General features: G+C 40.6%; 1 protein-coding gene across 2 annotated transcripts in view; it reads right to left on the minus strand.

Moving 5' to 3' along the window:
• The window catches only part of NBAS (NBAS subunit of NRZ tethering complex), a 340,305-nt gene that overhangs the window by 84,271 nt on the left and 237,447 nt on the right, over window positions 1-18,587 (minus strand). For both annotated transcript variants that reach the window (XM_082642209.1, XM_082642208.1), the window contains 2 exons: window positions 11,894-12,144; window positions 10,549-10,883 (listed from right to left, as the gene is read on the minus strand). In XM_082642209.1, coding sequence (XP_082498335.1) covers window positions 10,549-10,883; window positions 11,894-12,144 — 586 coding nt within the window. The remainder of the gene's footprint in view (window positions 1-10,548; window positions 10,884-11,893; window positions 12,145-18,587) is intronic.

An 18,587-nucleotide genomic window follows, 5' to 3' on the forward strand; every position in this document is an offset into this window, starting at 1 on the left:
TGTGCTCCGCAACGGGAGAGGCCACAGCAGTGAGAGGCCCGCATACTGGGAAAAAAAAAAAAATATATATATATATAGATAGATAGATAGATAGATAGATAGATAGATAGATAGATAGATATAGGAATGCCACTTTCCACTCAGGAATAGGAGCTTCAGAAATAGTGTCTTCCGAGACAAAGGTGCATTTGATATATAACCTTTCAATTTAAAAACTTATGAAGAAGATCAAAAGATCTTCATGCATTGCTGTAATGTATACTGATAATTATACATAAAGATCAATGTGGAGATATACATTTACCAGTAATTAGAAATAGAGGTGCATGTAGTTTGTCTTTAAAGTAAATATGTCTTATCTTGAATAAACTAAAATCCATTTACTTACATATAAAAAAAGAGTATGTATGTATTATGGCAGTACATCAGCTATGAGTTAAATATTTTTCAATACTTTTTATCATTTTTCCATTTTGGTTTAAACTTCAGTCTTTTTATAAAACCTTATTATAAAGTGTCTAAAACCTTATTATATATAAAAGTATAGGTAGGCAGAATTATGGTCCCCAAATATGTGTACATCCTAATCCTTGAGATCTGTGAAGACACCACCATACATGGCAAAGGGACTTTGTTGATGTGATTACTGGTACAGTCCCTGCGATGGGGAGAGTATCCTGGATTATCCACACAGGCTCCCCTCTCATCATATGAATCCTTCAAAGTGAGAACCCTTCCTGGCTTTGGTCAGAGAGAAATATGTGAAGACAGAGAACCAGAGAGATGCAATATTGTTGGCTTTGAAGATGGAGGAAAGGGGCCATGAGCCAAAGAAGGAAGACAGCCTCTCACCATTGGATTCTCCCCTGGAGCCTCCAGAATGCAATATAGGCCTCCCCGCACCTGGATTTTAGCCCACTGAGACACTTGTCTGACTTTTCACAGAAGTTTAAGACAATACATTTGTATTAGGTCTCTAGGTGTGTGATAATTAGTTACAACTGCACTAGAAAACTAATACATGGAGGTGATTTTTTTCCCTTTTTAAAAATTTTTTTAAGGAGGAACACATAAATTGTGTCAAGGTGAAGGTGATTTTAATCAAAACACATGAAATCCAGGTTATTTGAGGAATAAAGAAGAAATGAGGGATGAAAGTCTTGGAGGATATATGGTATTTTTATTCCATGTCCCAAAGAGCAAGGAAGGAAGTGGTTCTATTTCTTGTTGTTACAGAAAGGAGGACTAGATCAAAGGGGCAGACGTGGACCCCATATAAGAGAATAACATAAACGTATCCAATAAATGAACAAGTTGCCTCAGAAAGTAGTGGGCGCCTGTCTAAGGAAGAAGGATTATCATTTGCTGAAGACCTCTAACACTAAACAGATAAGACTAGGATTGGAATTCTGACTCAGCTACTACCTTGCTTCTGACCTTGAACAAATTACTTAACCTCTAACCTTCAGTTTGCTCATTTCAAACTGAGATGTAATACCTCCACTGCAGGGCTGCTGTGATGATTCCTGGAGATAAGGTCAAGTGGAGAACCAGTGCCCGGTACACGACCAGTGAACGATAAATGGGAGCTATTACTAGTATTATCACATAGCACGGACTGTACCGTGATTTCCGCAGATGACAGACAATTCCTAAGGTCTTATCATTTATTTTTAGCCGGACATTCATTTAGGATGTGTGGCAGGAACCATTTTCTCCTCCTTTGCAGCTCCCACCTGGGCCCATAAAGCAGGAAGGTCCCCCGATGGGTCCCGAGAAGGTAAGTCCTGCCCCTCTCTTCACCTGTCACTCCTCGGGAGAGGAGGAGTGACAGCGGATGACATGGGGGGGGAAGAAACTGACTATGGGTGGCTAGTCCCTTCCCTTTCTTTTTGAGATCTGCCCGTGAGGAGAATACACTTTTCTTCTGCTCTTGTCCTTTCAGTGGTAAACACTTGTGAGACAAAAGGGTAAACCATGGACTTTGGCTCCAGAGAAGCATTATCTGTCCAGTACATTCATATGGCTATTGAGCATTTGAGATGTGGCTAGTCTATGCTGACAGGTACTGTGAGTACACAACAGATGGCAAAGAGTATGCAAAAACAAGAACATTGAAATATCTCATTCATATTTTTATACTGATTACATGTTGAAATGGTAATATTTAGGACAATTTCACCTATTTTGTGTTTCCTTTCTTAATGTGACTACCAGAAAATTTCAAATTCCACAAGTCATTCACAGCACAGTTCTATTAGACAGCACTAATCCAGAGGCCACCTCTCTGGGTCCCATGAGTGGGAATCAAGTTGGGAGGCAGCCCTTCTGAGAAAGCACACGTGCTCTCCAGATCTATCCTTGTGCTTGGCACGGTTGACTGAAGATCTGGGCAGGGAGCAAGTATGAGGAAGGCTGACCATGGACAATCAAGCCATGGCTGACACTCCAATCCTCCCAATAATAAAGTGACTTTAGCTTCCATCTAGCTGACACCTCTATCTCTTAACTGATTGCAACCTGGGAAGACACGATGCTATTTATTGCTCTTTCCCCATCAAACCCCAAAGATATGATAGAAATGTTTCTATGCCCATGGAAGGAGCACAAGCATACAATTCAGATGCAAGCACAAAGCAAACGTAATAGTCCTCTCCAGGTCCTTAGGGGCACAGGTTTCAAAAACATCTACACTGATTTCAGTTGAGAGATCTACTGCAGATGGTTTTCAGCAGAAACAGACAAGGGCATGAATGGCAAAGCTCTCCAGGGAACAGGATTCTGAGACAAGTGGGATTCCATAGCAAAAATAAGACAGCGACAGTGGCCACTGGGACACTTAACTGGAGGAACACAGAGCTTAAATGGGGAAATGGACATTAGGAAGGCAGAGTGACTGCAGGCAGGGACATGTAAAATAAGTCAGTCTCAGAGAGGAGACAGTCTGGATGCGTATGGAGAACACACAACGCATTTAACCCCTTCATGGGAGACCTACCCAACCAAGCTCTAGACAACTGGTTTGACCTGATATGATGGCAAAGCTAAACTCAGTAAGCTTTTCTCTGCTCCCACACCACCAAGCCACTTCCATGTTCTCCAGCATTCTAGGAATGTGTATTTGGAACTGAGAACAGGATTCAGGAACCTTGTTTCACTTGGCCGTTTCAGGGCTGGTGATTCGCTTGAGTTTCCTAAATTACACAGCAATGGAGCTGACGCTGAAACTGTTTAAATTTTTTTCTCTTTTTCTTTTAGAGTTTTAAAAAGTGAGATGCATGGAAAACTCGGGGTGGGATTAACTTAACTTCAGATTTGCTGAAGAAGCCTTACTCCTCGAGTGTAAGAAGGTATATTCTGCTGAAGGAACCTGATATTACCCAGACACCTAACTCAGACCTCTCTGGCTAAGATAGAGCAGAAACCAGGAATATCATCTTTGAACTTTACTTTTGTTGAACTTATGAATTTTGGATTTTGATGTAATTGAACTTTAACTAAAAGGGCAAGAGGATTTGATTTTAAGGATGTCAATTTCTTCCTGGGAATTTAATAATGAGAATTTAAATGTGGGCCATTTTAAAGTTGCTGACCTGTACTACTTGGCACGTTTCTACTCTCATTTAAGCTTGCTGCTTAACTTCGGATGAGTTTTAATCATCATTCCAGTTGGGCAAAATGTGAGATAGGAAATGGCATAGAGAGTAGATTTTTAGGCTAGTCCACAGGGAGTCAGAGGAGTGTGCTCTTCTGACCTATCTTCGAGTTTTCAGAAGCCCAGGCTGTGCTGCTACCATTACTGATCCCAGGAGGACATGCCACGAGACTCATAGGTACACGAGGTGTGGCCCCAGGAAGAGGGGACATCAGGACCGGGTCCCGACAGACCCTGGACTCCTTTCTCCCCCCACTGGCGAGAGGTTTCATTATTAAGCTGAATTAGTTAAGGAAACAAAAAGCCCATTGCCCTCTCCTCATCTTTCCATTACGAGGAGAAAAGTTTCTCTCCAACCAACAGGCAGAAACCACAGGAAGAGCACTTCTGGCATCTCTCCCCTCCTTATTCCTCCCCACAGGAGGAGAGCAGACCTCAAAGCCATGCGTAACGCGGCTACTCCCCGTCAGCCCTGCCTGTCCTCAGTGTGCACTCATCCTTGGCTTCCCTCTAGAATTACTTTCTATAGCAGCTCTAACTAGTCAAATTTCAAACAAGTGTGAACTGTTGTGAAAGACTATTGGGCTGCAGATCCAGGCCATGCTCCCCAATTCCAGCTTTTCCAACAATATTTATTTATTGTTGATATTTACTTTCATCTTTCTGAATTCTAAAAGGGGCTATGAGTGAAGGCGGGGTGGAACCATGATTAAGCATCATCCGCATACTCTATCGCATCCAGGCCCCAGAAAAAAAAATCACTTCTTCTTTGAGCTGAGATCCTGGCCTGGGAATAAAGCTGAGGACACCAGGTTGAAGGAGTGCCCCTCAGGAGCTGCACCCTTACTCTGAGCCCCTTCTCTTTTCTTATACGTCTCTCCCAGAGAACTCCCTGCTTAGCTTGAGTAATATTAAAAAATAAATATGTTAGCTAAAAAATTATAAAAGGAAATCTGTAGAAGGAAAAAATATATTGCGAGTTCATAAATTCAAAGGATGATATAATGATATTACCATGTACACATTCCATTTTCATTTTCAAATTCTTTCTCACACGTCCACATCTGGAAAGCTGATTAGAAATTAAACTATTTTGAGAAACTGAAATTTTAAGGCAATCCTTTATGCACTTACCAGACACATCTTCATTATTATTTAAATTACAAACATTTAGGACGTTGAAATGCTCTTTCATGTGGGCATCAAGGTTGGCTGTCGTTTTGGAAACAATAGCCCATGACAGTGGTTCTCCAAGTGTGGCCCACAAACCACAAGAGTCCATGACTCTTTCAAGAGGTCTGCAAAGTCAAAATTGTTCACCTTTTTGACTTCTACCACTAAAACATTATTTACCTTTTTTCACTATGTTGACACTTATATGATGGTGAAACAGCAAAGGTGGATAAAACTGTGGGGACTTTGCACAATCAAGGGAGTGGCACCAAAATGGACTAAGTGTCACTGTGTTCTCCATCGGCATTTCACTTGAGAATATTCTTGATGAAGGAGTAAAAATGATTGACTTTATTAAATCTCAACCACTGAGTGCATATCTAAGTGAAGAACTGAGAGATACACATGAAACATCTCACTGTGTACTGAAGCGTAATAAGGAAAAAGCATTTGTGTGACTGTCTGAGTCATGAGTAGCTGAAGCAGCTGCTTTGGCACGCATTACCATTTGTGCTTGAAAGAACAACAGGTAGACAAACTATAGCTATTCAGACTCGAATATGTGGCAAACATCTTCTCCAATGCGAACAAAGTGAGCATGTCACTTCCAGGAAAGTAACTCACAGTATTTGTTGCCAATGATACAACTGAAGCTTTCAAGCAAAAATTCGAGTTTTGGAAAACTTATACCTACCACTGTAAGCTTGACAACTTCCCAATACTTAAAAACTCACTGGATGAGATGGGCGTTCAGAATAACCCATGTGACTTTGTTGATAACGTATAATGCACTTTATCAACATTTGGATGATTTGTCTAACTGAGCGAGCCAATTTTCCAAACTCTGAGTGCATTATACTCCAAATCATACATGGGTAGAAGATCCAATCAAAGTGCAATCCAGAACAACAGTTTTAATATAATAGAGCACAGAAAGATCAAGGATAGGGTTTCTGATTCCACACTACACCTAGTCTTTAAGAATCTCTCACTTGTAGAGTTTTACAGCAGCATTAAAGAACACCCAAAATTACATCACAGGCTATTAAAGCACTCCTCCCTTTTCTACCTTGTATCCGTGTAAGGCTGAAAGCTCTTCATTTTCTTCAGCCAGAAGGACAAAAATTGAATACAGAAACAAACGCGAGAACCCAGCTGTGTTCTATTAAGCCAGACATGTGACTGTAAAATGATGTCACTCTCATTATTTTTTTCTTCTTGAAATGCTATATGTCCATTTTCCATCAAGAGATGCTATTCATGTCAACCTATAAATGGATCTATATATGAATTAACCTATAGATGAATTAAACAAATATTTTTTAAATGTCTTGGTTTTAATTTCTAATATGCCAAGTATCAACAGATATTACATAAACAAAAGCTTTTCAGGGTCCTCAACAATTTTTAAGAATATTAAGGCATCCAAAGATCAAAAGATTTAAGAATAGCCGATCTATGATAATAATTATTTGAACAACCACATTGAGGAGTGCCTGTTTTATACTGTGCTGGATACTCTGGAGCATTTGAGAGAAAAGGCAACAGCCTTGCCCTCAAGGAACTTCTAATTTCACCGGGAGTGTAACTCTCAATTATAATAATTTTACTGTAAAGAAAAGAAACCCTTCATTTTAGGTTTCTTACAGGCATGTCTTTTACATCTTGATGTCTCCAATGGCAACTAATGTTGTAATATGGCACACAGTAATGCCTAAATACTTAGTGAATCTACATAATATGCATTTGATTTATGCATCAGAAACTCATATATTATGCCATGCAATTAGGAAATATGCCTTATCTCAGCATTTTTATATAGATTTCAGACACCAGTTGCTCACGATGGTGAAAAATGCACTCCCATCCTTAGTGAAAAGACAGTATTAGCACTGGAAAGACGCTGAAGTTACAGCTACAATGCAGCCTTTTTATTGAGACTTAAACTTATGAAATAAATTTTAGTTTTAGATCATATCATGGTTTTTAAGATAAATTTATTCTTCCAGCAAGTAGTCTAGATAATAGAATAAGGGAGGATATAGTAGCCTAGTTCAAGAGTTTGAACATCATATGAAAAAGAGATGCCCTTATGCTGTTTCCACAGCTTCAGAAGGCAGAACCAAAAAGTGGGAAATATAAGAAGAAGAAGAAAGATTCCTTATACATATGTGTGTGCGTATAAATAAATACAGAAGCAGAGGTAGTGCCTTAATTATCAACAGAAATGACGCTTGAAGGTCAGAGGTCAGACTAGAGAAGAGGTTCTCAAGAATTTTTCTGCTCTAACTCAATGGAGATACATTCCCATCAAAAACAAATGGTAGGAGCTGAAACACAGGGTGCACGTGGGGTGGGAAGAAGGTGGTGAACGCCTACCCAATTCCAGGTTGAGAAGCATCAGGCTTCTAGGATTCTAAAAGACCTCTTCTACTTCTGTGATTACCTGGGGTTTTTAAAGAAGGATTCGGGCCAACTTCTTAGTAGCATTTCCTAAGTAGGATGAGGACTTTCCACGTCCTTATTTTTGGATGTAGCTATACCAGCAGTTGAGAGCAAGTGCTGAGTGTAAAACACGAAGGCTGGGGTTACATGCAAGCACCCCCTTATCCAACCACATCATGTCTGAACCAGGCAAATAGTGTTCTGACCTGCATTTCAGCTTTGTCGACCATTTCTAACTCACTAACTTGTTCTCTGACCCTTCTACAAAAATGTTTCTAATTACTGAATCGGAAAAGCAATAGGAGAGCAACTCTGACCTGACTCAACTGAAACGCAACAATTCCGAATTGGAGCCAATGCACTTTAAACATTTGTATTCTTTTCCCTTCTGCATATTCATCACCTCGAATGTCGTGCAGATTCACTCTTGGCCTACATGACATAATGGTGCTTTGTGAATATTCTCCCCAGGATTTCTACAAATTCTGCTAGTGCAAATGACTATTACCATGAAGGCAAAGAGCCTCCTCTGGCTTATTTCATTATGGAATGGGTACTAAATTCAGGCTTTGGGGATATTCCTCTCTGAATTGATTGCTTACTGTTCTCATTAGGCACTCTGGATGTTCACCAGTCGTTTCCAAAAGTTTGGCTCTGAATTAAATGTGGGTAAACGTTTAAAAACTGCACACTATATATGAGTGGTATACACTTATTTTACATTTTTAACACCATGTACAAGCTGTGGCAACATCTGGTGTTCTGCAAACTTGGCCACATCCAGCCGCATTTCCTTTTCCAAATGTGTCCTCTGACATGTGAGGGTTGTATTTCAATATGAATTTTACAGCCTCTCTCTCTCTCTCTAGAATAGCACTGTGTGATTTCAAACATGCATTGTATCTAAACTGAATGGAAAATTTAAAGCTTGCCAATTAATAAAATGAGAACAAATATAAAGCTAGACTAAAGATATCAAATTAATTTATCTCTCTCAGTTTTCTATACCTTATTTGACTTAGTAGAAAACTACCTCTTAACATAGTTTACAGTAAAAGAATATCTTGCTGAGAATTACACCATCTGAGCTAAGAGAAAGCAATGCCACAATTAACTGACTCAATCCCTACTGGGTCAGCTATGCCTCTTTTCCTCAGGAAAAAATGTACATATGTCCACAAATAACTGTGTCATACATTTTCTCGTGGTTGGAGGGCATCTTAAAGATACACAGTTAAGGAACTAAGGTGATGAGAATGTGCTATAACTTAAAATCATCTGACTTAAAACACCATAAATACCAACTAAAACTGAGTAGACTCTACATCCAACTCCTAAGTTTGTTTAATCAGGAGTAAATAATTGCTGTCGGAAAGTCTAGGCTGTCTGTCCACCCCATATCCGTGCTCACAATTAGCACGTGGCCCTGGCTGGGCTTTGTCTCTGCCCTCATATAAAATATGTAAAACCTCCTTCACCCTGGGCCCCTCCATCTTCCCGGCCAGTCAGGTTGTCTGTCCCGCTCCTTCAGCCAGTTCATAGGTCCCAGCTCTGGAGCCATTTCCTTGGATTTCACCTCCCCGCTTGGTTTAGCCCTTTCCCTCCAGTACGTACTTGTGACCCTGCTAGTACTTACTTGGACTCAAACCTCTTCTCCTCCTTGGAGATTCACCCAATATTTGCTGGACTCTTGTCTTTCCCCAGACACTGTGAGGTTCCTGCCGGGCTTTCCTCATTTAGACTCAGCCCTGCTCTGGAAACATCCCGAGACAGGGTGCTCCGCTTGGACTGAAAATGCTTGGGGCTCTCCAGCCCCACTGTTCTCCCACAGTCCCTACAAAGGCTCCAGGTCCCTTGACTCCAGCTGTTTGTTTCTATGACTTCTTAGAAATAGTACCATTCAGTGGTTAAGAGCAAAGACCCTGGAATAAGCCTCCTTGAGTTCAAATTGTGGCTCCTCTATTACCAAATTAACTTTGTTGAACCTCCGTTTCCTCACCTATTAAAAGTAGGATAATACTATCATCTATTTCAAGATTCCTCAGTCACTGCCTCTGCCTGAAGAAGGGAGAAGTTAACAGAGATTCCTGAGGCTAAACCACGTAGCTGGTTAAGCGGCAGGTTCAAACTTCAAAGCCATATGACTCAAAACCCGTGCTCTTTTCAAATATATCACGCTACATCCCTTTACAATCAGCCTTACTTTTTTCCTTAAAAACAACAAAAATGATTATCTCCTCTTTATAGCAGTGGTTGTAAAATTTAAAACCAATTTATTAACTAAATTCATTGAGTTACAATAATAAGGAAATGAAGTCATTGGTTATCCACAACTGTTAATCTAGCAAGTTAGTTAAAACTAGCATTCCCCACAGATGTTTGAACATCCACCTGGGCCAACCTCCAGATGAATGACTTGGATTCTTAGCCTCTACACTCAATTTTCATGATAATAATAGATTTAATAAAAATTCATAGGATAGGGTCCTGGGCAGACTCGCCAACTTGGGGTAAAGAGAAGGCAGCAGCAAAGGTAGGGAAGAGAAAATGAAAGGAAGTTCCAAACGCAATGCAGTTCAGCAGCTGAGACCAGCAGCTGGGAGATTTTCTAGAAGAGATGATGTCCCGTGTCCAAGCAATGAGAAATTCACATTTGTTGAAGAGTGGTGTCTGGGTGAGAGGGCCAGAAGGGGAGGAGAAGAACCCACATTATCTATTTTGTGTGAAACTCCACAATGTTGAACGATCGAGAGGAGAAATTAGAGTCCAATTAAAGGGCTCAGACCTGGGCATGGAGCGGACATTGGAAATTGCCACACAGACTCACCTGGGTAATTCTACCACCAAGTCATGTACTACGTAGCATTCACGTGAAACTTTTTTAAGACCTGGACTTAATCGTCGCTAAGTTGTTAGCCTGGCTCCGAGTGCAAGTAATGTGGGCTTGGCACTGGAGGTTCTTTCCACTTGTCAATTGAAAAGAACAGGATGGAATATTTACTATAAAATGACATATTATGAGAACTATAACATGAACAAAATGTACATGCAAATTACAACAGTTAAGCCTGATTTATATTGCCTAGACAGCTGTGATAGAGGAAAATGATCTCCCAGTTAAAATACCTCATGCTTAACAAAAAACAAAACTGCCAAACATGTAAGTATTCCCTATTTCAAGAAAGCAAATAAAAACAAAATCGACAGAATGTAAGAGCAATTTTCATTTCTTCTAAAGCGGCCGATCTACTTTAAACTCTCATCTTTTTGGTTACCTTGGTCACAGCTTTTGGAGAAAAGGTCACTGAATCCACCACAGTGATGAGGTCACCTGGGAAGAGACGATCAAAGTACCTCATGCAGACATCATAGGCGCACAGCCACTCCGGGGAGGAGGCCGGGACTTGTTTAATGAGGTGAGGGTCTCCAGTCCAGAACAACTTCTGTAACCAGATGGTGTACAGAGAGCTTGGGGAAAGCATGCGCCCATCCTTTTCAGGGATTTTGGGAACAAGTTTGGAAATGGATAAGATATTTTGACTTGAAAGGACTGGCTCCAATGCCTCAAGAGGATTCACGTTTTCATCTGTCAGCTTTTTGTAATTAAGACCTATCGGAAAGAAAAGGGGAAAAAAGAGAGTAGTTCATTCCAAGATAACCACACAGGAGCTTTCAAATACAAACACAGCCCCTCTGCGTGGCTGAATGAAAAGGTTTAGTTACAGCACAGCTTTGTTTGCCAATGAGATCCATCAGAAGATCTGAGTTCCAATCCCTGCCTGCAACTTAACCAACTGTGCGACCCTGAACAGGTCACTCAACTGCTGTGAGCCCCAGTGTCCTCATTTGTATCCTGGAGATGGCAATATCTCTTCGCTTCTTCAATCCCCCCATGGCACCCATGTCTTCTATCAGTGCTCTCACCAAACTGCACTATATTCATTTGTTATTCATCTAGTATCTCATCAACTACCTGACAGCAGGGATTGAATCTTACTCCCTTTCCTCTGTGTCTAGTCCAGGGTCTAATTCAGCTACTCAGTAAACCTCTGATAAACTGAAGTAAATACTCACAGTTGTTCTGAATAGCAGATGAATGCATCTTTGCAAGTGCCTTGTAAATTGTAAAGTATCATACAGATTTGAGAGGTATTAACCCGGTTAATTTCTTAGTTATGAGCTACAGACACCATTCTAAAGATTTCCGCAATTTATCAAAGATTCAAAGGCTCTTATTTTAAGGGTTCCATACATACTTTAAACATGTAGGTCCACTTAAGTGAAATTCTGCCAAACTGCCTATTGGGAAGTGTCTCAGCCTTGTCATTTATGTAGATAAAATATAACCAGTGGAAGCAGGGAAAAAACCTTTGGCAAACTAGTCAGAAACTTTGGATTTTAGTACCAGGTCTGCGTAAGTCATTGTGTGACTTAAGTTTCTCCAGTATTTAATTTCCTCAACAGTAAGTAAAGGAGTTGGAGACAGAATAAAGTCTATTAGCATAAAATACTGTGGTTTCACAGTTATGCCAGCCACAATGCAGGAACAGGACTGTATATAGAAAATTGTCCTAGATTAAATTTAAAGAATGAGTTCAAGCAGGAAAATGATTAACCTACCTGATGCAACTACCTTAAATTTCTTTAGCAGCCGAATGTGGGTTTCTGGTTTAATGGTGTATTTCCCCAAATCTGCAGAGCCACAGCTTTCCAGCAGAGTGAAATAATACAGCAGTCTTTCATGATCAAAGCCATCAATTGTGGGGTAAATATACTTGAGCATGTGCTTGTGAAAGGCTTCGGGACTGGTCTTCAACGTCTCGAAGAGATGAAGGGACTGGGCTCGGTTTTCAATTTCTACTGTGGACAAACTGAAATTAAGAGACAAAGAAAGTATGTTAAGATCAGTAAGATTTGGTTCCTTTATTAAACAACATGTTTTTTGTTTGTTTGGAAACCTAGGAAGAAAGGCTACTTCTTACAAATCCCTTCTTGCTGCCTAATCAAAGACAGGAAACCACCAGTGTGTGCAGGTAGTTTACATAAAGGGAAACAAATGTGTTTCAAATGGTACTATATGAGTTTCATGTTGTCTCACGCGGGTCTACAGAGAACTGCCCAGTGCTTACCAGCTAGGAAATGAACCCAGATCTGTCACCTTCTACTATGCATTATTTATTCATATCACAAGAAAAATGTAAAACCTGAGCTTCCTTATAGAAATGTAAACAAATTTATTATTTCAGGAATTTAGGAAATAGAGAAGTGAAGAAACAACCCCAACTTTTAGGCATAAGTTTTATATCAAAGAGGCTTGAACTGATAGTAGACATGACCTTGATGCTGTGTTCAAACAGAATTAAACTAGAAACGAAGAGATACTTGCACTCTCCCTTGGATTCTCTGTAGTAACGAATGCCACTTGAATAAAGCACACATCAATGTTTTCATCCTGACTTAGCTGTCTTTACAACGTTATTCTTTTTTAAGTAATTTAAGGTTAAACTCTTGAAAAAAAAATTTAAGGACTTCTGCTTGGTTGATCAGTTTGTGTTTTTGGGGCGATGGGGAGGGCTTCATTTTGGTCTCATGCTTCTCCCTGGACAGAACACAGTGCCTCCTGCCCAGCGTAATCCCAGTGCCCCACGCGGGATGAGTTTCAAGCTTTCTAACCGTAAGAGGCCTTCAAGCAGCCTTTGGCACTAACAGAAACTCCCAGCTTCCAGGGTTCCTAGAGCAGCAATGAAAGTACCTGGGAGCAGGAAGTCAGACCTCTGACAGGATCAAAGTTAGGTTTCATATCGTTTAAAAGCAACTCTTCTGGGCTTCTCTGGTGGCGCAGTGGTTGAGAGTCTACCTGCCGATGCAGGGGACACGGGTTCGTGCCCCGGTCCGGGAAGATCCCACGTGCCGTGGAGAGGCTGAGCCGTGAGCCATGGCCGCTGAGCCTGCGCGTCCGGAGCCTGTGCTCCGCAACGGGAGAGGCCACAACGGTGAGAGGCACGCGTACCGAAAAAAAAAAAAAAAAAAAAAAAAGCAACTCTTCTGAAATACAATACCCTGTTTATTGGAATTTCCCCTAAGTGCAAAGACATGTTTTTGTTTTACGTAAAGTTAATACAAAATATACTTTAAAATTTGTATCAGGATGTGATAATACCTGGGATAACAGCAGCGATTTATAAAGTCAAAATATCAAGCAATTCAAAAATGCTCTTTTAACTGTCACTTCAAGAGAAACCCTATTTTTCTATTAAGACACGGTTTAAACATTTACAAAAATATCCCTATCTATAAAAATGTCCCTGGTCTATAAAAATGTCCCAGAGTATCCGTCTATACTATTTATTACTTTGCCTGTCTCCCTCACTAGACCATGTACCACTTGATGGCAAAGATGATACCACATCTTCTGCAGCTTTAGCTTCTCAGTACCAAGCACCAGTGTGTGGTACAAAGGAAACACTCGACATGTGCCTTATGAATGCCAAATAGATGGGAGAACGAACAAAAACTTAGGTGTCCTCTACAGACAAGGCCCTGTGCTCAGCACTGGGGAGGGTATAGAGTTATAACACAGAGCTCTCATCCAGCAGTGTGGAAATGCAGTTGCGTTATACATACTTACAAAACACTGCAGAATAATGGTGTGGGCTGATAAAGGACATGCAATTACATTCCAGTTACGAGTGGGGTCAATAAGGCTGTCATTTCAGAGGAGGTAGATATCGATGACACCAGAAGGCTTATTGAGAGAAGTACTTGAGCTTGGTATTGTAGAAAGGAATGAAGCAGAAATAATATGAACAAAAGTATCAAGACAAGAAAGCACAAGGTCTGTACAGGAAATAGTGAGTATAAATGGACGGCTATTTCAAAACTCTTCGGACACTATCACTATTCAAAGAATGCAAGGTCACCCCTGAAAGACACAGGCAGACCTTGTTTTATATTGTGCTTTGCTTTCTTGTGCTTCACAGACACACATTGCATTTTTTTTTTTACAAATGGAAGGTTGGTGGCACCCCTGGGTCAAGCAAGTCCATTGGTGCCATTTTTCCGACAGAGTTTGTTCACTTCGTGTCTCTGTGTCATATTTTGGTAATTCTCGCAATATTTCAAACTTTTTCATTATTATTATATCTGTTATGGTGATCTGTGATCAGTGATCTTTGGTGTTCCTATTGTAATTGGGCATTGTTTTAGCAATAAGGTATCTTTTTTAAAAAAAAATAAATTTACTTATTTATTTATTTATTTTTGGCTGCTCTGGGTCTTCATTGCTGTGCATGGGCTTTCTCTAGTTGTGGTGAGCGGCGGCTACTCCACTGTGGTGCACAGGCTTCTCATTGTGGTGGCTTCTCTTGCTGTGGAGCACAGGCTCTAGGCACGTGGGCTTCAGTAGCTGCAGCATGCAAGCTCAGTAGCTGCAGCATGCGGGCCCTAGAGTGCGTGGGCTTCAGTAGTTGTGGCTCGCGGGCTCTCGAGTTCAGGCTCAGTAGTTGTGGCACACGGGCTTAGTTGCTCCGCGGCATGTGGGATCTTCCCAGACCAGGGATCGAACCCACGTCCCTTGCATTGGCAGGCGGATTCTTAACCACTGCACCACCAGGGAAGTCCCTAAGGTATCTTTTAATTAAGGTTCGCACATGTTTTTCAGACATATTTTCGCACACTTAATAGACTACAGTATAGTGTAAATGTAACTTTTACATGCACTGGGAAACAAAAACATTCATGTACTAGCGTTATTGTGATATTGGCTTTATTGCAGTGGTCTGTAACCAAACCTGCGATTTCTCCCATACTGTACACCCAGTGGTATATGAAAGTCACAGAATTCCTGATGTTCCTTCATAATTTGCAAAGTGAAGTCTGAAAACAACACAGTGAAGAAGGAAATAAGAAACTGCGTCATCCCATTAAGATGATTCACGTTGACAAAGACTTGCAATCAGAGCGACATGCCCGATGGAAGAGGAAAGAAACTCTCCTGTCATGCTTCACTGCCATCCCCTGGCAAGAAGAGTACCTGAAACTCATCTACAAAATGGACAACGGCTAAACCCTAACAGCTTTAGTCCATCTGTGTTCGACTGGATTCTGAATACAGTCTCTCTCAGTCAACGTTACTTTCCCCCCTCGCCCACCCACCTATTCTTCTGTGCCTGCAGTTTAGTTTGCCTGATGTGCAATTTTCCCTAATTATCTTGTCAAGAGAGATACTGGAATACTTTTACTGACACATGATAAACACGAAAACCTCCCTCTTCAGCAAATTACAAGGTACTAAGATCTTCCATAGATGCCAGGAATTGATAACCCATTTTAATAGTTCCCATCGAAAGATGCTGTTATCTTCCTTTTGGAACAAGAAATGAAATCTCTGTTTAGAAAACAATTCCAAAGAACCCACATTAAAGAGAGTAGGAAGAAATACCATGAAACTACTGTGGACCTTTCACTGATCAAATCAGTGGTTACCCTTGAAAACTGTTTAAGTGGTTTTTCTAAGCTTTAGCTATAAGACAACTAATATATATTAATATATATACACACATACACACATATATAAATATATATACATACACATATATATATACACACACACATATATAAATATATATACATACACATATATATATATATACACACACACACATATAAGTATATATATGGTGCAAATTTAACTTTCAGAGATTAACTACAAGAAGAAAATGAGCATTAGCTGTACTAAAGGCACAAGGAATAAGTTATTAGTACTAATCCCATGATTAAGGGATTCTGTAATGGCTTCGGGTTGTCAATCAGCCAAAACTGTGATTCAAGAACAGCATGAATTGAAAGGACTTATATTCATGGAGGGAAACAAATATATTTAAATGCATTTTACTTTACTCAATCTGAGACTGAGTGACAATATTGATACAATTCCACGAGTTGACTGAAGAGGAGAGAAAGAAGGCGAGAGGGAGAGAGCTCCTGGGAAAGGCTGGAGACAGCAAAGGGATGGGGTCCACTGGTCCCCACAGCTCCGATGCAGAGACGTCTAAGCATTTCCCCCAAAGACTAATCCTAAAAGTGTGAAGAGACAGAAATCCATGTGAATGACGTTGACCATGGGTGAACAGGCCTCCACCACTGATTCCTGTGGGAAGACACAGTTCTTCCCTCTAAATCACAACTACTCCGACCTGAGGGAAACAGTCCAAGATATTTGCCACACAAATGCCTCAGAATGAACTTGATGTGGCAGACTTGACCTGCAGTGCTGCCTGACAGCTGAATATGTGATTATGCTGGGGAAACATGGTAAAAAAAAAATAATCATGGCCTTTTCCAGTTTTTCCAACATTTTAGCCAAGTGTCTTTGCAAACCAAACAATGAACTTTCACTTTGCAAGGTCACCTACACAGTTGATGAGAGAATCAATAATGAGTACCTTGGAGTCTGTTTCTTGTCACACTAATACTTGGTGAGTTCCTTCGTGGGACGTTTTCTGTGGACAGAGTGGTGACGTGGAAAGAAGCCCATGTGAACAGGCTTCGTCTCTTCCATAAGGACAACCCTGACCCCTTAAGCCTATTCATTTCTCATAAAATGTCAATTCCGACTGGTTTATGTAGTCTCATATTATTACCTCTCTAACAAAAAAATATTTTAAAAGACACCATAGCACAGAAACAGCAACAGGCATCATTTACTGAACACATCTTATACGTTAAGTACTGTGTCATCTCATTTAATTCTCACAAAGAAGGTATATTATAACTGATACCACACTGTCCTGAAAAATAATTGTTAAAAAATCAGATTTGCAATGTTAGGCTGATAGCGGTCAGAGGGTGAGTTGAGTAAATCTGGTCTGTTTCCAGAATTAACAATAGCAACTACTTTTTTTTTTTTCCTTTGAGCATCTAATATATGTCAGGCATTTTGTATAAATCTCTCAAATCTCAGAGCAATTCTGCAAAATGGAATAAGGATACTCATTTTGCAGAGGAGGAAACTTAGGAACAGAGGGATGAAACAACTTGCCCACCACGTACATACTAGAAGGAGGTCACAGAGCCATGATTTAAACCCAGACCGGCAGGATCCAAAGACTGTGCACTTTCCACAGGACGAAAACAGGCCCCAAAATGCATCTTTTTGCTTATTACATTTTGTGCCAGTGTCAGGAATTTTTTCCTATCTGGGGGAAAAGTGGCCTTAAGAATCACAACATGGAAAGGAAGGGTGCAGATACATGGAAACAATTGCTTCCATTTTGGTGATGGTAGTAATTACTTCTTCCATTTTTAGGACTGGAAGATTTCTTCTTATGTACAATGCAAATCACAGTCTCGGTCATGATCAGGATCATGGCCCTTTAGGCCAAAGAAGATCAAAATTTTATGTATGGCTCAATTTTAAAAAATAAGTAAGACCTATGACCTGAATTTCTACATTCAACCTTCCTACTCTAAATGGATTTTTCCTGGTTTGAATTTTTACTTATCTTCTTTTTCAATGTTATAACATACTTTTAAGAAGCTAAGTTGCCTTAAATCCCCTCTCTACACACCAACTATTCTCAAACTCCTCAACTAAGTCAAGAAGAGAAGGCCAGAACTGAGAATTCTTCACCATGTGACAATCTGGACACAAACCTGCCTATGAGCGACAGCAACCCTCAGGCAGAGATTCTGTGTCACTTCTGTTTCAGTGCAGGAAAAGGTAGATGCATTATAGTGCATTCACCTCCCCACAGCTACAGCATGCTCTTGCCCATCCTTATACTTGAGACCAAAAGAATCCTACCAGGGAATATGAAATTGACTGCAAAACAGCACAGCACAGAGCCCCTTCCCAGGGGCCTGAAAGAGGCAGGACTGAGCTAACCAGCAGAGATGAAGAGGTATCACGATCTCGGCCACCCAAGCAAAATCACTTGGATAATTAATCCCCTGGGTGATGGAAAAGTACCTACTAGAGTGAAATGAAAATGGAGGATGTATGGCCCTCAGGTCTGCTGTTTAAATAAGAAGCAACAGATGGAGGCTGACAGTGAGAGGCACTTCTGGCCCTTATGTAGGCCTTTGCTCACCAGGCTCCATGCGCTCCAGCCACAAAGGCGTCCCTGTAGCTACTCAAAAAGGCCAAGAACGTCCCTGTCCCAGAAATGCCTGAAATGCATTCCCTCTGCCTGAAATGCCTTTTCTTCCATTGTCCAATAGTGAGCTCTTTTTACGCCCAAGAGAGACCTTCCCTATCTGCTCCTTGTGCATTTCCTTTATGGTACTTATTATGACCAGCAATTTATTTTTTAGC

This window comes from Mesoplodon mirus (genome assembly GCF_964341445.2).
Source record: "Mesoplodon mirus genome assembly, chromosome: 14".
Lineage (NCBI taxonomy): Eukaryota > Metazoa > Chordata > Mammalia > Artiodactyla > Ziphiidae > Mesoplodon > Mesoplodon mirus.